The 27,863-nt window shown below is 36.4% G+C and overlaps 1 protein-coding gene across 5 annotated transcripts in view; it reads right to left on the bottom strand.

Annotated features, from left to right (window-relative positions):
- Positions 1-953: 953 nt before the first annotated feature.
- LOC129246797 (uncharacterized) overlaps positions 954-27,863 on the bottom strand; it is a 57,727-nt gene continuing 30,817 nt past the window's right edge. For 2 of the 5 annotated variants that reach the window (XM_054885411.1, XM_054885410.1), the window contains exons 2-8: positions 18,790-19,388; positions 18,406-18,545; positions 18,268-18,343; positions 11,520-14,814; positions 11,230-11,453; positions 1,240-3,136; positions 954-1,172 (exon numbers count right to left, since the gene is read on the bottom strand). In XM_054885411.1, the coding sequence (XP_054741386.1) occupies positions 1,141-1,172; positions 1,240-3,136; positions 11,230-11,453; positions 11,520-14,814; positions 18,268-18,343; positions 18,406-18,545; positions 18,790-19,380 (6,255 nt within the window). In that variant the 5' untranslated portion in view covers positions 19,381-19,388 and the 3' untranslated portion in view covers positions 954-1,140. Of the gene's footprint in view, positions 1,173-1,239; positions 3,137-11,229; positions 11,454-11,519; positions 14,815-18,267; positions 18,344-18,405; positions 18,546-18,789; positions 19,389-26,812; positions 27,039-27,863 lie in introns of all 5 variants that reach the window. The other 3 variants (XM_054885412.1, XM_054885413.1, XM_054885409.1) reach the window with 2 other exon arrangements.

Raw genomic sequence — 27,863 nt, forward strand, 5'->3', positions numbered from 1 at the left:
CGATCCACTCGTGCGACTGATTTTTTGACTAGAAATCGAATTTTAACCATCAATCACTCACCGTATTCGCCTGATATGGCGCCCTGTGACTTCTACCTATTCGGAAAATTGCATTTGGCAATGAAAGTAAAACGTTTTGCGTCCGTAGAGGCCATCAAAAAGGCTTGTACCGACATCCTGAAGGACATTCCGGTCAATGACCTGAAACACTCTTTCGAAAAGCTTTTATATCGCGTAAAACAGTATATCGAGGCCAAATGGGACTACTTGGAAAAAATAAACTCGAAGTGATCAGAACAAAGCTCCTGTCGTTTCTATTTTAGCTCAGTCTTTTTTATTTTGGACTTCACCTTGTATATGATCTTACAACAAGAACAACGTTCGCATCTAGTACTTCCTTAAGAATCCAAATATCAAAAAATCCTTTCACACACATATTTTCAATATATTTAAGAAACAATTTGTGTAAAAAAATCAATTCATTTTTATTTCCATTGCTCATATATTTTGATTAGTCAAAATAAAGCAATCAACTAAACAACATAAAAAATTATAAAAAAAATATAAAAATATTACAATTCATTCAAGAGTTTTATATGTACATATGTCTATACATATATTCAAAGACAATTATTCTATTCCTTGGCATATATCTACATTCACAGGACTATATCTACATTCTGACGCTTTAAAAAAAAAAATAGTATAAAAATAAAAAATTGGTAAAAAAATACTTTCAAGGCAAATTTAATATTAAATGAATATATCCACTTAATTCACATTATGCGTAAACAAACAAAACAAAACGTGGTTTTCGGTTTTTTTTTTTATATCTAATATTAAAGATAAAAGTGAATTACCTGCTATTTTCATAAAATAACTGCTGTAATTCTTCGTGCATAACAAATTCATCACAAATTCTATGCGAAACGAGTGCATGAACGTTAACCGTCACTTTTTCGCTTCAAATTTGTACATGTGTATGATTATTATTATTAATATTTTTTTTTTTTTTGCAGGATTCAAATAAAGCTGTTCAGTGGCATCTTAAAGTGGCTAAATATTTGTATTTCGTTTATAAAAAATTATCATTTTTAAAACTCACTAAAACGAAAAAATACGGAATTTTCTTCCTTATATCTACATGTTGTAATTGCCATTCATTGGGTTACCTGAAAATAAATATAAGTTAATAGACATTCTTTTATGGCCACGGTCATAATAATTATTTCAACTTACCCAACATGTCCATTGTTATATTGGCGGAATTGGGTCTTATCAAAATTTTAACTGGTTTGTAATTGCAACTACCAGTGAAGTTGGAATTTTGACTCAGCAGCGCTATGCGCGGCGAAAATAATGCAGTATTTTGAGCAGTCGAGCATAGAGCGTTCGATGTAGTAGGCGATAGCAGTTCTGGAATAGGATACATTGATGAAATAGCTTGCTCTTGTATTGTTGGCATGGGCTGGTGTTGTGATAAAACTTGTGCTTGAAAGCAGTTCACATTCGGCACTTGATTCTGTAGATTCTTAAGATTCACGCATCTTATAACTTTGGGTTTTTGCTGCGCCTCAGACATTTCCGTATCATTAGCAATAACAATATCCTCATCATTAATAATTTCAATGTCACTATCAGATTCATTATCGCAGGGTTCTTGTTTTACGATAGTTTTGCATGTACCAATGTTTAGTTTTTGACCCAAAAACGGTTCATCAAAGCAAGGTGCAATCTGGAGTTTCAAAGGTTTTATTGTATCTACAGATAGTTGGTTATTAGTAGCGAATCGACAGCGTATTCTCAACACTGCAGTTGGATGATTTTTATTGAAATGCTCATCACATTCTGTGAGTTTAAGCGATTCCTCACAAATTTCACAAAAGTATTGTAGTGTGATGAGGTGAAACTTTTTCAAATGTGTTGCATACGCTTTCCATGAACTATCACTGCCTTCTGGGCAGAAGAAGCAGCTCTTGATGGTTGAAAAGGTTTTCCTTAGTTGTGCGAATGCGATGGATATTGATATTTTTACGCACTCTGTCGACCGTATTATGGTCACAATCGGCACATCTCTAAATAGATGCTCTTGGTTGAGATGTTCCAATATTTTTCGCCTATCATGATGATAATACGAACACACACAGCAAACATGTATGTCGAGTACATGTATTTTTATATGGTCTATGATGGGGTCCCAGTTTTCGCTCGTTATACGAAAATCACATTTAGCACACATAAATTTTCTATCACCGATGCGATGGCTTCCTTTCAAATGTGCATAGAATGTTTCATTATCAAATGTTGAAAATGTACAATTCTGACAGAAACATTTTCGTTTGATGTTTTCGCTATTCTTGTAACTCGGAAAGTTTTCTAACCACGAATTTGTAAATGGTACAGTCCACTGTGTTTTTATTGAATCGTAATATAACTGTTCAACATACTTGCAACGATTCTGTACAATTTCTTGCAGCTCTAGCAAAAAACAATATCTATCTTTTTGTTGCTCGGATGACTTCATTAGTACGGTAAATGGTTGATTGAAGTACAACGGCACCTTTTCAATTTGTATCAAAGCAGAGGCTGGATTAATATCTGCATGTTCAAGTGCTATATGATCGTTAGCTACCCTCTGCTTAGGAAATGTTTCGCCACAGTGGTAGCAACCATAAAGATGACAACAGTGCAGTTCGAAATGTTCCTTGAAATCAGTCAGTGGTAATTCTTTTTTCTTCTCATTTGGACAGTGGGGGCACACACTTATAATGCAACAATGACGTTTTCTCATATGTCTAAACCACATCTCGTATGATGAGAAGAATCCACCACATGTCGGATGCGGGCAGTGATACAGTAAATTAGGTGAAATGCCTGTACTGCCAGTTAATTTAAGCAAGCTGTGCCGAATACTTTCCTCAGCTGTTTGCACCAATTGCTCTAAATTTGGTTTAGTTTCACTCTGAGGCTCATTTATTCCATCTGGTTCCGCTATATTTGCTTCGATTGTCTCTTTCGCGTTCATATCCTTGTCATTTAAACCGGATCCCGTTTTCACATTTACTGCCTTGATGCTTCCGAACGGAACAAGCGGCAACGACACATATGTTATAATCAGGTTCTCAAGTAAATCCTCCTAAAAAACAATCAAGTTTAAATAAAATAATAAAAAAAGTTTGAAGGAGAGATTGCATAAAAGCTGCATCAATTTACTTAAAACAGCCTTACTGTTTGATAAGCAAATTACTATTTTTACTCAAAAGTTGTCAAATTATAAGTTTTGAATTATAAATTTTTTTAATTTTGAATTATAAATTACTTTAACACTGGCAACCTTTAGCCATCCATGTATACACAGATGGCTCAAAGCTCGAGGGCAGGGTGGGCGGAAGTATATACTCCGAACGTCTGGGGATCTCCTTCAGTTTTCGGCTGCTCGACTACTGTGTATTATCTTTCGGGCTGAACTAGTGGCAATAATGAAAGCCGCGACACTGATACAGTGTGATGCGAAATACGAAAATAATATCTACATTTTCACCGATAGCCCAGTGGCGATAAAATTCCTCACAAAACAGTCGGCAACCTCCAAGGTAGCCATGAAATGCCGCACATCTCTTAACGAGATGGCTGGGTAAAAGGTAACATGATTTCCTGGCCATCTTGACATTGAGGGTAACTGTAGAGCCAATGAACTAGCGAGACTCGGCACCAAATTGACCAATGAGTACATAGACAATAACATAGGGATACCCTTACAAACATGTAAGCTACTCAACCTTGAAGAAATTGTAAGGAAAGCAAAGTAAAGGAAAGGAAATGGCGTAATGAAGCAACCTGCAAAATCGCCCGTCAACTGTGACCGACTCTAAATGCTAAACGCACAGCTAAGCCAAAATCAACCCAGTCTTTGCACACTGATTTCAGTCACAACGGGGCACTATCTAATAGGTACACACGCCCGAAGGATGAGTGTGCAAGCACATGACTTCTGTAGAAGTTGTCTAGATGAGGACGAGGAAGAGACAATCTCGCACCTACTGTGCCACTGTCCTGCTCTAACCAGACGCAGGGTTACTATTCTAGGTAAACAGTTTTTGAATGAGTTGGTTGGAAAATCTCAGTTCTGCAGAAATCAGATATATTCTAAAATTTTTGAAAAGAACACACCGGTTTTAGGAGAGATAGGGACCGGCTTTCCACGCGGCATCAGGGCTCACAGGGCTATGAACCTGACTGTGTCCTACGGGACAACCGCTTCAACCTAACCTAACCTAACACTGGCAAACAGTAGTCAATTGTCACTGTTAAATTCTATAAAATAAAAGGGGTAAAAGGGCCAGATCTTCCTTAAACGGCATCTTCACATCGTGCAATTACCGTGTAGTGACGGTGACGATACGCCTATTGATCAGCACACGAAACGTACTCACATTTTGAGTGATCAAAATAAATATATTAATATGTATTTTATTTATAAAGCCACTAAATGAAATAGATTCTCATAGGCCAAGTCGACTTATTTTAAGGTTAATAGGCATTAAAAAAAGGAAGTGCAATTAAACTATCTATAATAAATATTCAAAAATTTCAATCTTCGGTCTTCTGAAAATGAAAATGAAAAATCTATCTAAAAAAATTTAGAGATTTCATTAAACTCAATTAAGGTTCTAGTAATAGGAGCATTTCGAGCATAAAGAGATTTTGATAGACGAACATAGAAGAACTCCGAACTACGAAGAGCTCTGGCCGGAATATTCAAGAAAATTCTCTCAAGAAGCACCGGACAGTCGACAGCACCAAAGGTCAAATCAAAAATGAAAGACAAACATAGGATTATTCTCCTGTTGTGCAATGATTTTGAGTTAATCAATCAGCACCGCGCTGCATAGGTAGGGATAGGGATAGGGAATGTAAGAACACTTTCTGGATTCGTTTAATTCTCGTGTAATACGGAGACCAAATGAAGCACGCATACTCAAGTTTCGAACGTACAAACGCCGTTTACAAAAGCTTCAGCGCATAAATATCGGAGAAATCGGAGCTACGACGCCTAACAAAAGCAAGCACAGCGTAAGATTTGGTAATAATAAAATTTATATATTTAATTATATATATAATTAAATATTATATATAATTTGGTAATAATAAAATTTATATGACTAGCACGCTTAGAACAAGTAATTTGGAAACACTTATTATGTTTAGCGGTAGACGATTTTTGATACACCAGTTACTGAAATTATCTAAATTAATTTGCATCAATTCATCAATCGAGAGAGCTATTGTTCGCCGAATAAATCTCAACGTCAGCAAGCAGCACGCACGAATCTTACTGACGAGAAGCAAGAGCAAATATCATTGATAAATAGAACAAAAAAAAACGGAATACTACCTTGCGGAACCCCAGAGCAAGCAACGAAAGGAAGACATCCAATAAGATGAGATCCAACTCAAGAAGGCTAAGTAGAAGCCAATGCCGGCTAATTTTTTAATTAATATTATATGGGAAAACCAGGAGCTAAATCTGCCATAGACTCAGCGCGACAAGCGCACTTACCAATAAAACATTCGCACATAGCTTAATAGGCATGAGTTACAGGGTCCAGACGGATTATATAACTCCGAAATGCAATTGAGTGAAGAAATTCCGAACAACAATAGAAGAAGAGAGATGGAAAGGAGGAATGAAACCTAAACCAAATACTCTTAATATATTTACTGATGGCTCGAAAATGTTAGACGGAGTAGGGGCAGGGATCTTTTGCGCAGAGCTAGTCATCAGACAGCCATTTAAGCACTCCAGCCACTGCAGTATCTTTCAAGAAGTCTTAGCTGTAGGTAAGGCTGCGGAAATAGCATTCGCAAAGACATCAAGCAACGCCAAAATAAGTATATACGTTGACAGCCAAGCGGCGATAAAAACAATAAACTCATATGAAACTTCATGTTATAAATGTTCTAAAAAGCAAGGAAGCCATAGGAGACTAGCCGCAGCCAAACGATTGCATATTTATTGGTTACCCGTATATAAGGGGATTGTAGAAAACGAAATTGTAGATGAGATCGCCAAGAGCGCTGTTTACATATTATACAATTCGAATAAGAAAACGACATACTGAAACTTTTAACCAGTTAAGCGATTAGTTTTTCTTAGACAGCTCTATTTACTGTGCTGAATTAATTTCAAGCGATGGACTGTCGATGCAAAACCGGTTTTTAGCCAAATATTGGATTCACCGTGCGCGTTGGCTGAACGATTATGATAACGATTATCTGGGAATTCAGTGTTCGTGCTTACTTTATAATGTCAAAATAACAGGGAAATTTTCGTTTTTTGCTCAACTTTAAATTTCATAGCAAATGCAATTTCCTTTTTCGTCATGACGCACATATACGACATTAACTAAAAAATGGACTTTTTTGACGCATATATACGACATAATCACTTAACAGGTTAAATACGGTATACAATGACATCGCTGCGGACGTGAAAACACAGATAGACAGGAGGTGAAATAATGTAGCCACTTGTAAAACCGCGAAAATCATGTGTACACAGAATGCAGACAAATACGTCAGATTCGTACTAGCCCTGTCCAGAAAAGAAAACAGAACTATCGTAGGTATACTGACAGGCCACAATTTGCTAGCGGCGTACGCATACAAGATAGGAATTACAAATAACGATAACTGCAGATTTTGCAATGAACTGGAAGAGAGGGAAACGCTAGAACACCTTCTATGTTCTTGCCCTGCTTTAGCTAGAACCAGATTAAAATGCCTAGGGGCTCTACAATATGTGAAGTTAGAATGCCTCTCGGGGTTAGAGCTTCAGAGTTTGCTTAGACTCGCAAAAGACGCAGACGTATTACAAGATGTCTTCTACAAAGAACCGTTAAGGTCTAGCTCCAACTGGTAACACTAAGGACCAATAGGTCTACGGTATGTGATGGCTTTCAGCCAGCCAGGTCAACCTAACCTATGGGGAACCCGATCAAAAGCCTTAGAGAAGTCGGTATAAATTATAATTTTTGCAAATGGCGTCGTACGTCGGTCAATCACATTTGACACTCGTGAACCAGACAGCTATAGTATACAAACAGACAAGGCAGACAAGGAATGGAAGGCGTAAAGGTCAAAATAAAGATTTAAATCAAACCAAATTATTTTATTTTATTTAATAAAAAGTTATTTAAAAATTGAATTAAAAAAAAAAAAAAATAGAGATTAATTTTGCGCTACTATATATTTATTATTGTTTTAACCAGCATGGTTTCATTAAATATGTGTAAGTGCGCTGAAAAATTTAAACAAACTTAAATCATCCTATCGTACTAGAAGACAAATGAACTAAATAAAGGCCCTACGTGGAAAGCCCAAGGTGCACATTCAAATTTATTATAAATAGAAAAATTTGAGTATGTCCTTGCCAAATATTCGTATTTAAGATTATATATTCTGAGACGTTAACCGCAGTTAGCAGATACTTTAATGATTAGTGGCGACTACCAATAGCTGTGCCCTGAGACAACAATGGCAAGAAATTCAAGGTGATTTTTAAAGTAAAGAATGAAAATTAAGAATAGGTGCTCTATCGTCAATTCAATGCTTATTTAGTTTAGACATTTACAAAATGGGCCACTTTTCATTAGAACAAAGTGAGATTTTTAATTTAGGGCTTTTTTGACAGATCACTGCAAACTAAATACATAATTTTTTTTCAGTATTCATTGACATCTCATCATGTAAAGACTTACCCCTCAACAACATTTACAAATCGTACAATTCTATTACGAAAATCGACGCTAATGGAAAAGAGTTCATCGCGCGCTCATGCCAACTTATGGTGTTCAGCGATGAGGCCCAGTTTTGGTTTAATGGCTATCAATAAGCAAAATTGCCATGTTTGGACTGAAGAACAAACCGAAGCCATTCAAGAAAAGCCAATCCATTGGAATCAACCCATCGGCCCATATTTCTTCAAACATGAGGCTTTGAATCGATGCCGGAAATTGAAGTCCGTGATCTCCACAACATTTGGTTCCAACAAGATGGCGCTACTTGCCATACAGAAATAATGGATTTACTGCGTCGTCGTTTCGGTGAGCAATTTATCTCTCGTCTCGGACCAATGGATGATTAGCCACCAAGATTGTGTGATATCACACCTTTATTTGTGGGGTATGTAAAGTCTAAATGCTTTGTGAATAAACCAACTTCGATTGAGGCATTGGAAGCCAACATTACTAAATTTATTCACGAGATACCGACCGAAGTCCTCCAACGAGTCATTCAATATTGGTGTATACGGATGGCAGAAGTACGGCACAGTTGCGGCCAACATTTGAAAGGGATTATCTTTAAAAAATAAATATCATGAATGGTTCTACACAAAAATAATAAAGATTGCCCAATCAATTTTAGTTTTCGTTGTTCTATTTTAATTTAAAAACCGATACTTTTAAGTTGATCACCCTTTATTACATCAGAAACCATATAGCTATGTGTACACAGGTAAGCAAAAATCAACTGAACCACGCTTCCCCTCTCTTTTTGTAGTGGGTAGAAAATTTCACACATTCATATGGTCAGAGTATAACAGTTTGAGAAAAGTGAACAAAAATTTGAGAGCTCTGACACTGGGCAGCATAAATGCGACAATTTTGCAAGAAAATAAACTACCAATAACATTTCCAACTTTGAATGTATCAATTCGTACCGAGTTTTTTTTTTTTTTTTTTGAAGCTAATCTCTCTTGGAAGGTATTTTTCGAAACATTTATGGAACCGCATAAACTTAATTTTCAAACTGCAGCAAATTAAAAATAATTCAACCGATTGATTGAAATATTACTTTTTTGCGATAAAGCTTTCAAATATTTACTTCACATTAATCAAATATATCAATTATTTCCTAAAACTACTACAATTTTGAAAACAAAAGGAAAATTTTAAAAAATTGCGTTTGTGTGTATGTATATATACAATATATATATATATATATATGTATATAGTCGGAGTCGGCTTAAAACTGTAGGTCCCTCCATTTGTAGAAGAACATCAAGACGTACACCACAAATCGGCCAAACACCCAAACAGGGTGTACGCGCCAATTATATATATATATATATATACACCCTGTTTGGGTGTTTGGCCGATTTGTGGTGTACGTCTTGATGTTCTTCTACAAATGGAGGGACCTACAGTTTTAAGCCGACTCCGAACGCCAGGTATTTTTTTATGAGGGGATTTTTCATGGCAGAAATACTCTCGGAGGTTTGCCATTGCCTGCCGAGGAGCGACCGTTATTAGAAAAAACGTTTCCTTCATTTTCACCGAGATTCGAAACTATAGGGCCCGCCCTCTATCGTTACGGATTTGAACTAGGTATTATTTGAAGAATGGTAACACTTAGCTGTCATCTGATTTGACAGAAAATTAGTTTTATTCTTCCGCTGAACGAAAATGGTAGTGCCGTCAAAGACCAGTGTTATGCCAACAAACCAGCAACAATTGATGCACTGAAGACCAACATACGCGATGTCATAGTTGAAATACAGCCGCATACAATCGAAAATGTGTTGAAAAATTGGACCGATCGTATGGAATAGTGCATGGCTAGCCGAGGCAGCCATATGAATGAAGTTGTGTTCCATCATTAACCGGAAGGATTGTACTTCAAAATAAAAAAAAACAGTTTGGAAAAATATTGAGTAGTTTCTTTTTTATATATTAGCATTTTTAATTCCGTACAGTTATATGGCGGACCCTGTACATACGTTTTCTCTGAATGGCGCTGGTGCCAAAAAAAGCAAAGATGGAAAATGCACGCTCTCTGATTTCTATAACTCGTTCTATAATTCGTTATTGTGTTGCTAGCTGCCTTTCGTACAGTGAACCAAATGGAAACCGGGACACCAATATTGAAAAATTTATATAAATTAAGAAATTATTCAAAGATTCTTAAGAATCATTTGCATTATTATTTCTCACCTTTTGCCATTGACGTTGTAAGTTTTTAAGAGTGAAGAAGAATAAGCGATCATCGAGTGATTTAAAAGAACTTATGCTGAAATACCACTCCGAAGGGAAAAGTGCGCGTCAAATCGCGGAAATTTTAAAAAAGAAACCCAAGTCGACAGTATTTAATATATAATGAAAACCATTATTTTCTTAGAAAAAGTGGTACTGGTAGACTTTCGGAAATTAACTCAAATGTGACCAAGAAACGCATTATAACACAGTTAATTTTGCCAAATCATTCAAAAATTCGGCAATTGTAGACGTACAACCACAAACTCTCAGAAATTTTCTGCACAGTAACGAATACACAGCGTACACTCCTAGAAAAAAATCTCTTTTTTCAAGGATTAATGTGAGTAAAAGATTGAACTATGCTAAAGAATACGTTAGCAATCCGAATGAATTTTGGAGCAACCGACGAATTTTGGAGCAACTTATTTGGGTCGAGTACTGTGAAACCTGGTGGCGGCCATGTTATGATTTGAGGTGTAATGACGGCAAATTGAGTGGGCTGGTTTTGTTTTATTTAAGGCACTATGACTAAAATATATTATCTAAAAAAGAAGATTGAAGGAGCATATTTCCCAAAAAGTCAAAAATTACAGTTACGAGCAGCGTTCACCTTCGTGCACGGCAACGATCCAAAGCATACTGCGTTGATTGTAAGGGAGTGGTTGCGTTAGAATGTAAGGGAGTGGTTGCATTGAAAGAAAATTGCGCAATCGGCAGATTAGGGGCACAATACTTAAAATCAGCCTTTGAAGATATATGGGAAAATATTCTAAGAGATGTCACCAAAACTGTAGAGACTCATAGTAACGACGCCTACAAGCAGTAATTAGTGGAAAGGGCTACTGCACAAAATATGAGTTCATTAATTTTCCTTTACTTCTATATTTTCATTACTGCTCTATTTTATGTTTGAGTTGTAAAATTAAGTTATTGTGTTGTGTACTGGAAAACTTCCTAGTCATTTAAATATTATAATATTATTTTTTTCATAATAAAATACTGAATTGAATATTTTGCTTTGGCTTTTGCCCTTTGAAAATTGATTGAACCGTTCTCAAGTTATAAAGGATTGAAGTCAGAACAAACAAATGTCCCAGGTTATTTGTGGTTCACTATATATAATTTTCCTTAGCGGTATAATGGCACTTGCCAGATATTTGCTAGTATATTTATAAAACCCAAGAAACTTTACCTCTTTTCCAGCAATTAGAATTCTCTGGCAAACGAAAGGCTTCTGGTCTGGATGTGACACAACTAAATGATTTTTGACATCTTCGATGTCATGCAATTTCTTTGTACAGTATATACATGCATATTTCTCAACTGCTGCGATAATTTCACTATTAATGGGCAAAGAGTGCATGCTCATCAAATGACTCTGCATCCATACCACATTCTGAAATTCTCTTAAACAATCTATGAAATATAAATATAAATGTTATAAATTTAGGCTATATTCCAACAGTAATTATCACGCAATACCTTTGAACGGGCAAACGAGTGGTTCAACGTGTTTTTTTAATAATTCCGAAATATTTGTTGGTAAAGCGTTGTTAAAAGTTATATCGGATGCACATTTGTAAATAAGCTCCTGCTGATCTGGATGTGAACTTCTCGCATGCATTAAAACATGGCTTGCCGAAGACGCACGATAGCAACAAACTGAACACTGAAACTGCGAACGGTGATGGGATTTCTGAATGTGTTCAATTAACATTTCCGGCGTATTGCAAACTTCTGGATTCAATTGACAATAGGCACATTCCAGATATCCTTCAGGTGGCTGTTCACTTCTGCAATGTTCGCTTAAATGCTCTAGAATTTCACTGCTTGCATCCGTTGAGTATAAACAATCAGTTGCCATGCATTTAAATAGGCCATAATACGAAACTCCGTGCGAATATTGCCGATAAGATATACGACTAGATTTCAGCACTGGCTGTTTGCTGTCATAATTTTCTTTTTCTATTGACAATAGGTCCTGGTTTTCAGTTTTTATATTAATTTCTAAAGCACACACACTACTTGCAGTTACAAGATTTTCCATTGATGCCAGAGGCGCACATCGTTTGTCACTTTCTTGTGCAGGTTTTGCAGGAGAAGTTTTCCTCGATGAATCTATTAAACTTGAATTTATTGTTTCAATCCATGCGTTGTCCAAATCTTCATTATGAATGTAGCTCGTAGTCGGCAGCTCCACCATTTCCAAACTTTTAACAATAGCATTGCCATTTTCCTCGGCAACTTCACCTTCTTCTGGTATTGCTTCATTTATAACCAAAATGTCGTCCTCTTTCTTCAGAAATTCAAAGTTCTTATCTGTTTCAGCAGAATTCTCATATGCTTCCTCATCATTTACGGCTGCCAATATATATTTTCGAATTAAACTATAATCGTCTTGTCTTTTATCGTGGTGATCGCGCAAATGTTTGAATGTATTGGCTTCATTTAATTGCACAAAGTTACATATTTTACAACAATATAAATATATGACCAAGACATTCGGATGATATTGATAGAGCAGTTGAATGCGTGCATTGCGACAAGATTTCGAATGACACTTGTGCGACTGAATATCAAATTCAAAAGGCTTTTCCAACTTGCAAATACCACATTGAAAAGCGTACTCTCCTGTATGTGTTGAAAAATGCTTGTAAAAATTTATAAATTTATCCTTTAATTCATCCTCGCAGAACGCGCATTTAAGTAAATATTTTTTAGTATTAAGATTTGTGCTTTTGAACAAACTTTGCGCAAATGGAATATTTGTTTCTAGAGAACTTAATGCCGCTCTGCTTAAACGCGCCACATACGACTCAGTTTTGTGTACTCTTCTATAGTGATTTGTTAAATCGCTAGGCTTTGATTTGCACAATGCACAAAAAGTTGTATTTTTACTTGTCATTAATATATCAACATTTTTATGTTTAATGTTCAATTTTGCTGGTTTTGGCTCAAGCAAACGATCTTTGTTTTGCTTCTTTGTCTTGCTCACGTCTTCCACAAGGTGGATATTTATAGTTTTAGAACCTGGCGACAGTTTTACTGCCTTCGTGTATTTTAAAATAGTTTTGGGTGAAAGTCGTCTCAGTTTTACAACTGGTGTGTATATCAAAGGCGTTGAAGAAGGTGGTGGCGACGATGTCGATGACGCGGTTAGAGTCGACGACGTTGATGAAGAAGACGATATCGTTCGAATTCTCTTATAAGGCACACTTTTTTGGTATTTTCTTTTTCGCTGACTATTCAACGCTTCCGAATTCATTTCAATTACTTTTTGATCATTTGCAGGTAATTTTTGATATGACTGTATTTGAATATCATTTTCAACTGTTGTTCTCACATTTTCGTCTGAGCGTGTATCAGTTAATATTTGTTGATTTGCCAATGAAAGTGATTTAGTTTCTTGATGTGCTCCTTCTTCTGTACTTAATTTTGCTACTGTATCTTTTCTAAGAACGTCCAATATTTTGTCTCCATATGGTAGTATGGCTTTCAAAATCATGCTTCTCAGATCAATTTGTGGCATCAAAGGCGAATAGTTATGACTCTGTATCTCAGAATCTTCCACAATCTCTATGCCTTTTTTTGGTAGGGAAAAGCTACTGGAAACTTCAGTGCTTTGGTTTGGTGCATCTACACTGTTTGCTCTTAGTAAAGTTGAATTATTGCGCACTTCATTTGAATTTACGTTCGTTTCTGGTTTTGCCTCCTCTGATTGCTTTTCTAACTCTGCTCTCTTTGCTAGCTCGCTTCTTTTCGCTTCTTCTTCTTTCATCATGGCCTTTGCTCCCTTTTCTAAAACTATTTTCGCTGTTTCCTCGGCTTTTTTTGCTTCCTCTGCTTTCTTCTCTTTCTCCGCTTTGAGTCGCTTATATTCACCGTATGTTGTTGGTTCACAGTTCGGTACTTTCGAATTGTTTGTGCTCTTAGCATTACACACTGTTGTAGAAGAAAGTGGTACATTTTTATTTCTTTCCAATAATTTGATAATCCGCGGATCTCTTAGATTTAACTGAAATGGCTGAGATGGAAGTGAGAGAGGTTGCATAGTACATGCGTTCTGTTGTATTTGACTGGTTTCCGTTTGACCTTGAGAATCCATAGGTGGTACATAAATATTTCCGCATTGTTGAGTAAAAGTGGTACCACTGTTTTGAACTATGTCATTAATCACATTTTCCGGCGGCGTGCTCAAATTTACATCTTTTAACAATTGTTCAATATTAACTCCGTATTTCTTTGTAAAACCGTTATAAATTTCTTCCAACTTTTTGAGATCAAAGCTCTCCAAATTTGTTTCAGGGATCGTTATACACTCAGATGTTGGGTCTTCGATTGCATTAACACCGTCTTTTTGAGCTTCGATTTGTTCGAGAGCTTCACTTTTTCCATTATCACTAATTTTGATTGCCTCAATTTCTTCACCAATTTGAGTAGTAAAATCTTCTCTTCTCTTAAAAAGCATCTCTTCATGACACAAATCATATTCATTGGCATCAACATTGTTATTTTCATTATCCGAATCTATGCAAATTGTGTTCTCCGTTTGGCAATGTTCTAAGGTGGATGTGGGTTGCTCCTGATTACATTGAGTGGTAATGCTTGATTGCGGTTGAGAAATTTCTTGTGGATTATCTGATGATGGAATAATGATAACATCGTCATCGTCCGATGAATTTCCAGCATTGTCTTCATCATCTGAACATAAATTTACTCTGAAGCATTTAACTTTGTCGTCTCTATTAAAAATATTCATAATATATTTTGGTACTTTCTGGAAAGAAAAATCATATTAATAATGTATTACTTGATAAATTAAAAAATTCAACAAGATTCTACGTATGTATATGAAAAAAACAAAAGTAAATGAAAGCTACACCTCCTATAACAAAACCCTAAAAGAATTTTTTAGCCTATAGATGGCAGCCACCGTAGTACATTGGTCTGAATCTCCGTGAAAGACTAAAATATCGAAAACGTTTTTTCTAATAGCGGTCGCCCCTCGGCAGGCAATGGCAAATTTCCGAGTGTATTTCTGCCATGAAAAAGCTGCTCATAAAAAATATCTGCCGTTCGAGGTCGGCTTAAAACCGTAAATACCCCCATTTGTGGAAAAACATCAAGATGCACGCCACAAATAGGAAAAGGGGCTCGACCACATACCCTTGGCGCTTACTCTCTTTTGGGGTATTTGGCCGAGCTCCTCTTCCTATTTGTGGCGTGCGTATGTATATATATATATCAGTTTTTTTCTATACGTATTTAAAGTTACTGTTTTCGAACAACCCCATATTTCTTGATGTTTATTTCTACTAAAAACGTACGATAGGTGGCACTGTCGTGAAATTTTTGCCATGTTTTTTTTTCATTGAAAAATTGCTTTTTTACTGTTTTAAGACTCACAAATCGATTTTTTTATAAGTTTTCCATGGCAAAACTTATGAGGAATATTGTTATAAAGATCATTTAATTTGTTAGAAAACAATAGCATAAAAGTTCATATTTGTTTCAGCGATTTGTGAACTAAACGTTTGGAAAATGAGTTTATTGGATTTCGAAATAGGTTGTTTTTTTAAATTAAAAATTAATAACTGCTTACAAAATTTGTGATATTATTGTAATTTTTGTAGAAAATTTAATACCGTCTGGCTAGTATAAGCAGAAATATGCTTGGAAATTTGCCATTGATACTGCCTATGTGCGGCCTCTATAAAAAAACACTTTTTCGGGTTCGATAGCAAAATGTCTGCCGAAACTTGTCTGAAATATAATAATCAAGAACAATAGAATATAAGATTCCCGAAAGTGAAGAGAAATTGGGAGGGTAATTTTCCCGCGACATAATTTTAAAGGATCTGATTGGAAGGTGTCAAAATATCACACTGTTGTAAACCAAAATTAAAGTTTGATAATAGAATGGTTCCATGTGTAGAAGTACATTCACTTGGGAGTGGCCAGGACGATTCTTCTGCATATGGTCCAAGCAGCTCACAACTCCCGGGATTAGCCCAATTATCCTCTGGATAGCTCCCGAACACCCGTTCGGGAGTGAGAAGGCGAATCATTCCAGGATAGCTGGTTGTGTGCTGGGTTTGGGACCCGCCCCAATGAAAAGATATACAAAGCCTCGGATGAGAACTACCTTTACTGATGACGACCCCTGCAAACGAAACAGGGAATACGATTTGAGGGCATGCACCTGGAATGTCCGGTCCCTTAATGGGGAAGGTGCCTATGCCCGGCTGGTTGCTGTTCTCGAGAGAGTAAAGGCTGATATCACTGCCATTCAAGAAATGCGATGGACGGGGCAAGGCAAGAAAAAAATAGGACCTGGCGACGTCTACTACAGCTGTCATGTAAAGGAGCGCAAATTTGGTGTCGGATTTGTTGTGGGAGAGAGACTTCGTCGCCAAGTACTGTCGTTCACTCCGGTGGACGAGCGTCTCGTAATAATCCGCATCAAAGCACTTTTTTTAACATCTCGCTAATTTGCGCCCACGCCCCGACGGAAGAGAGGGACGATGCGACCAAAGATTCTATGAGTGTTTGGAACGTTTCTATAAGCGCTGCCCCCGCCACGACATAAAAATCGTGCTTGGCGACTTCAACACCAGGGTGGGCAAGAGGGGAATTTTTGGTCCCACAGTCGAAAAATTCAGTTTGCACAACGAAACATCCGGAAACGTACAGAGGCTGATCGACTTCGCCGGGGCCCGAAACATGGTAGTCTGCAGTACCAGATTCTAGCATAAGAAGATACACTAAGCTACCTGGCTGTCTCCAAATCGATCATGTTGTGATAGATGGTAGACACGGTAGTGTATTAGATGTACGTACGCTCCGAGGACGCGACATCGACTCCGCTCCGCTCATTATGGGATGAAAGCATGCCTGCCGATTGGAATTTAAGTGTGCTCTGTCCAATCCATAAGAAGAGCGATTCTGCAATCTGTGCCAATTACCGCGGGATTAGTCTTCTAAATATCGCCTATAAGGTTCTAGCGAGCGTATTGTGTGAAAGTCTGAAGCCCACCGTCAACCAACTGATTGGACCTTATCAGAGTGGCTTTAGACCTGGAAAGTCTATCATCGACCAAATTTTCACAATACGCCAAATCTTGGAAAAGACCCATGAAAGGAGAATCGACACACACCATCTTTTCGTCGATTTCAAAGCTGCATTCGACAGTACAAAAAAGAATTATCTGTATGCTGTGATGTCTGAATTTGGTGTCCCCACAAAATTAATACGGCTTTGCAAGATGACGTTGCTCAACAACAGCAGCGCCGTCAGAATTGGGAAGGATCTCTCCAAGCCGGTTGATACCAAGCGAGGTTTCAGACAGGGTGACTCGCTGTCGTGTGACTTCTTTAACCTGATGTTGGAGAGCATCTTACGAGCCGCAGAACTTAATCGCTCAGGCACAATACCTATTTTATAAGAGCATTCAATTGTCGCGTATGCCGATGATGATATCCAGTTCTGCCTTCTCCAAACTGGATAAAGAAACAAAGCGAATGGGTCTGGTCGTGAACGAGGACAAAACGAAGTACCTCCTGTCATCAAACAAGCAGTCGGCGCACTCGCATATCGGCACAAATGTCACTGGTGACAGTTATGATTTCGAGGTTGTAAAAGACTTCGTTTATTTAGGAACCAACATTAACACCGATAACAATGTCAGCCTTGAAATCCAACGTAGAATCTCTCTTGCCAACAAGTGCTACTTTGGACTAAGTAGGCAACTGAGCAGTAAAGTTCTCTCTCGACGAACAAAAAAAACACTCTACAAGGCTCTCATCATCCCCGTCCTAACGTATGCCGCGAAAGCGTGGACGATAACAACATCCAATGGAGCGACGCTTGGAGTGTTTGAGAGAAAGATTCTGCGCAAGATTTTTGGACCTTTGCACGTGGGCAACAGCGAATATCGCAGGTGATGGAACGATGAGCTGTATGAGCTTTACGACGACACAGACATAGCGCAGCGAATAAAGATCCAGCGGCTACGTTGGCTCGAATCCCTGTGAAACTGTGTGATTGCAAATGGTCATGCCAGATCACACTAAATTAGTAATATATGTAGTCTTAAAAGTATTCATCGGTTACCCTGAATGTAACGTGAGAGCTTACATGAATGTCACATTTCTTCTTGACGCACCCAATTTTTATAATTTATATCTAATATTCTAGTTAATTTTAGTATTATATTTTAATAGAACTCACCTCATCATCATAAAATAGATTTCTGTACTGTGTTAATATAGACTGTTCAATCTTTTGCAGCACATTCATTGGGTACCTAAAAGTTTTTGATTATTATTAGATTAGTAAAAAAAATTGTAATAAAAACATATTATTTACCTTTTTCTTGCCATAATCCAATGCTTGATATCTATAAATTTTTTATATTTCTCCTTATCTATTTGAAGAAGATAGTTCATGAATGGCACATATTTCTCCAAATCATCCAACTTCTGATCCACCTTTCTCACCATTTGATTCTGAAAATAAAAATATTATTGTTAAATAAATTGATCAAAAATGAGCAAAGAATTCGAAAAAGTACAATATAGAAAATTGACCTTTTAATGATACTAAAAAGCTATTGTAAATTTTTAAAATGTCTATCTACTGAAGAAAAAAATTGAATTAAATATATTATTTTGCTATGAAATTCATTATTTTTAAATATCCTGACGTTGTTCCGCAAATAGACCTAGAGCCCCTTCCATTCATTGCCTTTACCACAATATTCTGGGTTGATTCAAGATTTATTCCAGTTATGCCACTAGTGTCCAATGATCCTGAAGTGGATTGTGCTTCGCTGTTATAAGGTTGTTTTCGTGCTCGCACCGTTGCTGTTTCGATGTTGATTATATCTTGAGGCTGATCTTCAAGAATAATTATATCATTCTCGTGTTGTGAGTGAGCTGCATCGACTATGGATTCTCGATTGTTCGTACGATCCAACGTTTTTCTCCGTTCTCTGCAGGCACGCGAGCGTTCGGTTGATGTTTTAGGAGTTTTCGACTTTTTCCTCACTGTTGGGATGTTTTGATGCGTGTCTTGGCTACTTTGTCGACTGAGGGCCTCATACAGTAGCGAACGTGGACGCATAGCAATCGAATCTGCTGCCACATTATGTGGCGACGCTGGTTGTAACGCATCACTTTCAACACAAGTGACAGATCCAGCTATAACTGCGTTTTCAAGTGCGTTTACTCGCGCTCTGTATTCGCGAGAGCGCTGTGCCCCAGTCTTCGCTACTTTTTTCACTTTTGGTGCAGTTTTTCCATCTTGGCTTCCTCGGGGTTGGTTCTCTGATTTTTTCGGCATCGTAAAATCTGTGGAGAATAGAAGTTAATATGTAAAGCTATGTTTTGGCGACATATAAATTGCGGAGTACAAAAGGATAAGAGTATTTATTTTTTCATTTAATAGTATACTATGATTTATATATTATTATAGTTTGATTAGAAAATTTAATAAACCAATTCACAATATAAGATTGAATTCAAATCGAATTATAATACCACAAGTCTGTGACACGTAACTATATACATATATACATATATATTATATATAATATATAATATTATATACATACAGTTAGTAAGAGAAGTAAGTATACACCGGACACGTTTTCAATTTTCCCCCAATCAATTCTTTCAAACAAACTAAGTTATAACAAAATTGTGTTTTATTTACATGAATGAAATACAAATATCATATTTAATCCAAATAATGACAAAATTTTAAAAAGGAACAAAATTATAGCTTTTTATATTAAACTTTAGAAAAATGCATGTCTCAAAAGTAAGTATACAGTTCAACACATTATTAATTTGTGAAATCAAAAACATAATTAAAATCAAATCCTAGTATTTGGATGAATAACCATTAGACTTTACAATCGGTTTAAGTCGTGATGGCATTGATTTCACCAAGTTTTCAGTTACTGCTGGTGGTATTTTATTCCATTGCTCTTGAAGGACGTTTTTCAGTTGTTACCAAGTTTCCAACCCTGTTCGCAGCCATACATCCCCAAACGAACACAGAGCCCCCTCCATGCTTCACAGTGCCGGTCATATTTTTTGGATCCAATTCCACGTTAACTTTTCTCCAAACTTTTTCACGGCCATCAGATGTACAGATACTGAACTTACACTCATCAGAAAATATGACTTGGTTCCAAAACGTTTGGTCATATTTTTCATGATCTTTTGCGAATGAAATCCGTTTACTCCGATTGATATGAAGGGCTTTTTTCTAACATTGCGCCCATGATAACTAGCACTATGCAAAACCCGGCGAATAGTTTGGGTGCTAAATTGTTTTCCAGGCTCATTTTTCAATTCGGGGGCACTTACTTTGGGGTTTATCCTGATTTTCCATACGACTAAGCTTTTTTCTCTGGGACTTAAGAGGCGGACGCCCACAACGCTCTTTATTAGTGGTGCTTCCCGCACATTTATATTTATTCACAATATTTTGAACTGTAGCAAAACTCCTATCTATCAAACGAGCGATTTGCCGCAATGATTTATGTTCCTTGTGATATTTTATATTATACAGGGTTGGCCATATTAAAGTGACCCATTGAGTAACCCTATAACTTTTTACTGTAATTTGAAATCTAAGGTTTACGTCAACAAGCCAAATACACTAGGCGCACTTAAGGCCAATATCCGACGGGAAATAGCCGCCATATCGGCCGAGACGCTGGCCAAAACTATGGAAAACGCCGAAAAACGGGCACATTACGCTATACGAGCTAAGGGCGACCACTTGCGCGATATCTAATTCAAAAAGTGATTTAAACGAATCTCCTTGAACTAAATTAAATGTTTTTCACAATGAAACACAAAAAAATGTTTCTTTTTCCATATTTTTTTAATAATCACATGGGTCAGTTTAAGATGGCCAACCCTGTACATATCCAAATACGTGCTAAGGGCGACCACTTGCGCGATATCATATTCAAAAAGTGATGTAAACGAATCTCCTTGAACTAAATTAAATGTTTTTCACAATGAAACACAAAAAAATGTTTCTTTTTCCATATTTTTTTAATAATCACATGGGTCAGTTTAATATGGCCAACCCTGTATATATATTTTATTTTTTATAATCAGTTTTTTTAAATCATCAGAAAGCTCTTTTCCTCTTGGTGCCATTACTAAAAATGTCGCAAAAATTAATACAAAACGTACTTCCCTAAGTTTTTATACTCACTTTGATTATTTCCTTTTAATAGTGTTAACTTTTTTAATCAATGCGTAAAAATAAACGTTATGCTAACTGAACAATCGTTTGCTGTATACTAACTTTTGTGACATAAATTTCGCTGGCATCAAAGGCAAAGCAAATCGTGGATAACGGTACCTAAAATTTACAGCTAAATTAAGGCGCATTTGAAAGCTTATCCCAGTACACAATTACCGTGTGTAAAATATTTTGATTACATATTAAGGAAAGCGTTAGCGTCAAACAATTCCATAAATCAGGCTCCTGTATACTTATTTATGTTACTAACTGTATATAGGTATATGTACATATATAGTTATGTGTATATGTTGTGTATGTTTAGTCAGTGTTTGGTGATGCCTAAAGGTCGATTTTGTAAAAATTTTAATAGTGTAATTATACTTACATAATAATTCTTCACAGATGCCGTTCAATAATCACAGGACACAAATTTTAATAAATATAAATAATCACAAAACACAAAAATGAATAATAATACACGTGGTATATCAACTGCGTATATATAGCATCTGTCGCCAACGCGTACTGCCACAGCACGCACAATACGATATGTCGTATTCTAACTATACGTTGCTCTCTCTTGCTCCGATGTACTAGCGTGGCGTTAGAGCCGTGCGCACATATAGCGTCTAACACTATAACGTGCATAGACAAGGAACGCGCATACGCAATACTATCTATCATATTCTAACAATATGTTGCTCTCTTTCGCTCTACTATAGTAATATGGCTTTACGTTTACGCGTCAGTCTCTTTCTCTCTCTGTTATATTCTAACGCCGGGTATATAATGTATACGTGGTTCTCTCTTGCTCCTACAATACGAGTAACGTCGTACGACTTAGACTAGAGCCTAAGCGTAGGAGTGGGAGAAAAGACGAAGGACCGCACAAAAGGGAGACGTGAATAGTCTAAAGTCTATCTAAGATATATATAAGGTATAGCTCTCTCTCTCCTTTTCCGCTACTTTATATCTTTTTTCTCTCTCGCGGAACGAAAATGCTCAAAACGTTGCATGGCCTTAAAATTTTACTCTCCATTGTTGCTCGTCCAAGAAGTTTCACTTCAAAAATTAAGGACAAACACATCACTATACTATGGAAGCCACTTCAATATGCTTAAATATCATGTCTCTTAACAATTTCAATTTTTCTATTACAGATAAACAATTCAAAAATTGTTTAGTATTACATTGAGATAAAAGGTGGCGATTTGAAAGCAAAGCATACTGTTACAAATTTTGTTACGTTATAATTCAAATAAACCTCTCACAATAATTCCTCTTAGCTCGATCACCGGATTGTCAAATGAAAGTCACAAATAAATTGTAACACTTAACACTCAAGTAGCACTAAAGCGCCTTTTTGATACCATTATCCTCCAACAGGTAGATATCTACAGTAGGGTGGTTCGAATTCCAACAAATTTTTCAAATCAAATTCTAATAGTGCGGAAAAGTTGCTATGGAGTAACACAAGTATTTTGGTAAAAAAAAAATTGAAATCGGTTAATATCTTCTGTTCGCGCAACTCACTTAAAGTTTTGAAAATTTTGTCGAAAATAGTGCATTTTCTGAACTTTTTGAAAGTAAGATTTAATTGTTATTTTTTATTAATATTTTGTTACTTATGCTGTCAGATTGTTAGTTTTTTCATAATAATTAACTTTATGTTGTTTGAGACAATTATTTTTTAAGATCCAGTGGAGGTGAAAGAGTGAGACTGTGATTCTTGTACGCGATATTCAAAAGTCAAATAATATTGACTTTTACTAGCACTTTTTACGAATTATTACCAAGCTATATCACTTTCTTTAATTGTTATTCAGTAGTTGTATTATATTTACTTTTGCTTAAAATGAGTGAAAAAACAAAAAAACTCCGGTTTCATATTTCTCGGAAAGATCATGTTTGTCCAATATTTGGCGCTCCTAAGGATTTTTCTTTAAGAAATCTGCCCTCTTATGCTGACGTTATTCTTTGTTGTTTTGAACAAAGATACGTAATGTCATCATCAACAGAATTACCTTCACAGAAAATTGCTTTTTCAGAAATAGCGAATGTGGTAGCTCAGAAAATTAAGATGCTTTATATGACAGCATCTATCCCTACAGTTTCTCAAACCAGGGTTGAACAAATGATCACTGCATATCATGCAAAATATTGGAAAAAAATAAAGTCTTACAAAAGAGATAAAGAAAATCCTAAGTTTCAGAAAGCTCATGAAATATTCAAGACCGAAGCAGAGAAAATTTTTGACATTTCTTCATGCAAATGTCAAATGTCAAATGACTGTAACTGCGGTAAACCTTTGTCATTATGTATTTGTCCAAACCCTATTTCTATTGACTGTGGATGTGAAAAAGATCGTAAAATTCCTGTCATAGAACGTAAATTTCTTTTCGATCAAAGAACTGCCAGAGTCGGAAAGATTGGTTCTATAGATGTACTTGAAACTGCAAAACTTACTCGTCGAGCTGAAAGAAATGAAAAAACGAAACATAAAATGACATCCTCTAGTACTTACACTTCTTCTGTTGACAATGCCAAAAGTTTTTCAGATGATTTGGATGACAACATTGAAGAGTTCGTTGAGAATCGTTCGCCTGAAGTACAAGAACATGTCAAAGATCCAACATTCGCTCTCAGCCCATCAACATCATACCTTCAAAAGCCTTCTACCTCACAAATGCGCATTAATCTTCCTGAAACTGCAGTAATTAGTGACCGATTTGGTGTTTCGGAAAGAGCAACCGCTGCAATTGCGACGTCAGTTCTGAAAGACCTACAAATCGTTACTGATACAGACTTGACTTTTGTTATAGATAAAAATAAAATCAGAAGGGAGAAATCTAAAATCAGAAAAGCCTTGCAACAGGAACCTAAAACTATGTCCGAAGCCCTTACATCCTTTTATTTTGATGGGAGAAAAGATGAGACCTTATACCAGGAGGAAGTAGGCTCCAAGCGTTATCGCAAAACACGCAAGGAAGAACATGTCTCTATTATAATGGAACCTGGTTCTCAATATATAACTCATGTAACGCCTATTTCTGGTACAAGCAAAGGTATCACTGAAAGTATGATATCTCACTTAAATGAAATGGAATTTGATTTTAGTGAACTTCTCCTAGTTGGTTGTGATGGCACAGCAACTAATACAGGCTGGAGAGGTGGTATTATTAGGCGTATTGAATTATACTTGAACAGACCAATTCAGTGGAATATATGCTTGCTTCATGCAAATGAATTACCTTTGCGACACGTATTTCAACATTTTGATGGAAAAACAAGTGGACCGAATTCATTTTCAGGTACAATCGGAAAACAACTTCAGGGCGTTGAACACTTGCCTGTTGTTAATTTCAATAAAATTGAGTGTGATTTAGTACAAGTCACATGCAGAGACAATTTGAGTAAAGATAAAAAATATCTTTACGACATTGGGCAAGCTATTCATTTAGGTAATTGTTCATCTGATCTGTCTCTGCGAGATCCAGGAAAACTCTCCCACGCGCGTTGGCTCACTCTAGGAAACAGAACGTTGAGATTATACATATCAAGTGAAGACCCTTCTGAAAACTTAGTTCAAATAGTTACATTTATAATGAAAGTGTATTTACCTATGTGGTTTCAAATAAAACTGAACGATTCAATTGCAGATGGTGCGAGACATGTCTTCACTATGATTAAAAATTCTCGGTACTTACCAGAACATCTTCTGAGAGTAGTTGATCCTGTGATACAACACAATGCTTATTTCGCGCATCCTGAAAATTTGCTTTTATCTATGGTCACAGATGAAAATCGGAATGTACGTAAGATTGGGGTACAAAGGATTTTAAAAGCCAGAGAGACAACTTCTACTACGAAGAATTCGGTGCGCTCATTCATTTTGCCAAAACTGAACTTTAATGCCACTAATTACTATGAAATGATCGACTGGTCTTCTACAATACTATCACTTCCTCCAGTACTAAGAAATGTCTTAAATGCAGATCTGTTATCTTCCATTGATAACCAACCATCTATCTCTCAATGGAACTTGTCAAGCTTTCCATGCCACACTCAAGCGGTGGAGCGAACTGTTAAGCTTGTCACTGAAGCGTCGAACAAGTTATGTGGTTATCAAAATAGGGATGGTCACATACGGTCAACTTTATTTTCTCGTTCTAGTTTGCCTAAATTTGATCACAAATCCCAGTTTGTAATTAACGCATAAAGAGAGTTCACTGTACAAATCTTCACGATCGTAAATTTTTTTAATGATAGCAGCAAACAAAAAATTTAAAAAACAAACAAAAAATATTTAAAAAAACAAAAAAAACATAAAATATTAAAAAAAACAAAAAAAAAAATGGGATCAGATTTTTCACCACGTCCTCGTCGTTGATCCTGGGGAAAGCTAAGCGTGAGAAGCCTTATAAAATGCATGAATAAACTGTTTAAATACAAACTAATCCTTATAAATAATTAAATTTAAACATAATAATAAGTAAAACTTTGGAAAACGACATTTAAAACATAATTCTAAAAAAATTAGGAAATATGCATTTTTCGACAAAATTTTCAAAACTTTAAATGAGTTGCGCGAACAGAAGATATTCACCGATTTCAATTTTTTTTTACCAAAATACTTGTGTTACTCCATAGCAACTTTTCCGCACTATTAGAATTTGATTTGAAAAATTTGTTGGAATTCGAACCACCCTAATCTACAGCCAGCCAGAGCTGTTGATATAATGGAGAAGATTGATTGGATTAAGGTTGGCGCACGGCACCAGGCTGTCGAAGAAAGGAGCTTCCAGTGACCTTAGTCGTCTAGCTGCCAAGCCCGGACCTTTACAGAGAAAATGCTCTACAGTCTCCTTCTCTGAAAAGTCCCCACAGCTTCAGCAAGGTGGGTCAAATGGTAACCCTAGCTTTTCCGTGTGTCGATCGTCCAGTGACCGGTAAACACAGCTACGAGTTTGGAAATTTAAAGGCGAGGAGTCCAAAGAACTCTCTGAATCCTTCGTATATCGTATTGATGCCAAAGAGTTTTCGAAATAGCACATGAAGAAATGGAGCTCCATCCTTTCGGCGCTTTCCTGAGAAATAATTTGTGCAATTCCCCTTTAGGTAGGAGGTCTCTGAGGCCAATTCAGTCCCCTTCCTGGGACCATAGTGAAGAAAAATTAAAAATTTTAGCTTTGATCGAGAATTCCCTAAACAAATAAAAAGCAAACAAAAAAAATACCAGTCTAACGGTTAGACGCGATAGAAGTGAAACCTTCCGTAAAACAAACTGAGAGAGAATGAGACGAAAGCAGCATTAGGAGCGGGATAATTATAGGTTCATTATAATATTGCTATAAAGTTCATATTTTATTTTCTTCATTTTACTATTATTCATCCTCAATGTTTTCAATTTCAACAAATGATACGAGTGGCTTATGATAGCTAAAAAATGATACAAATGCTTTGGTTTCGATGTTGTCATAGAAAATATTAAAGTACTTACGATGATCGTTTTCACTATTTTGCACAGTGGATGCATTGTTATGCACAATAGAAATACTAGGTTGTGCATTTCGTAATGTTTTTCGGCGTGCACGAAATTCACGTACACGTTCTGTTGAAGTCTTTGCGGTTTTTTTAGTTTTATTTTCTTTTCGTTCTTGTTTTTTTCTCTGTCGATATGCACGACACCTTTCTGCATTATTTCTCGGCATAATTTCGGTAAATATCTAAAAATGAAAATATTTACGAATATAAAAATACGGACGCAATACAGCACACGCGGTTGCTATTATGAGCGTCGTAACGCGTATATTACACAGACGTACTAACATACACACAAACATTCGTAGGACGCTTGGTTTGAATTTTTTATACATATGTATGTATGCTATACTATGGCCTAGCCTATGTACGTATATACATATTTGTGTTCTGAACTTCCAGCAAAACAATGCTTATTAATATACACATATGCATCTACATACAACCGCACACACAGGCCACTCACTTTATTCCTGTAAATGCGTATGTCGTCCAAAGCTAAAATTCTATGCCTAGCGACTATAAGAACAAAATGCATTAATAGGCGCAGGCGTAGCGGCCATCATCCTAGTTGCCATAGCGCTGAACAGTCGCGGCGGCGCCGAACATTTTCAACTATTGTACTGTGCAACAAAAACTCATCATCAAAAAATTGATTTATAAATTCGAGCTCACAGTTCTAAGAGCAAGTACTTTCATTCATAAAACGAGCCGCCCATATGCTAATTTTCTCGACAATTCGAAAATAGTCAATATTGGAATATTTCGCGTAGAATTATTTGCCAATATTCAATTTTTGTCAAGTCGAGTGCCCGCGGCTCCGTAAATATGTTTGCACCCATATATGTATGTAAATATATGTTTCTAAATGCTCGACAACCGCAGCTGCCTGTTCAAGGTTACTGTACATTAGGCGGGGTCGATTTGTGGGAAGGCAAAAAAATCGCCCATTGCTCTGTGAAAATCATACTCTAGGGATCAGAATAAGAAATTTTGCCGAAGGAACCATA

Source organism: Anastrepha obliqua, chromosome 5 (genome assembly GCF_027943255.1).
Source record: "Anastrepha obliqua isolate idAnaObli1 chromosome 5, idAnaObli1_1.0, whole genome shotgun sequence".
NCBI lineage: Eukaryota > Metazoa > Arthropoda > Insecta > Diptera > Tephritidae > Anastrepha > Anastrepha obliqua.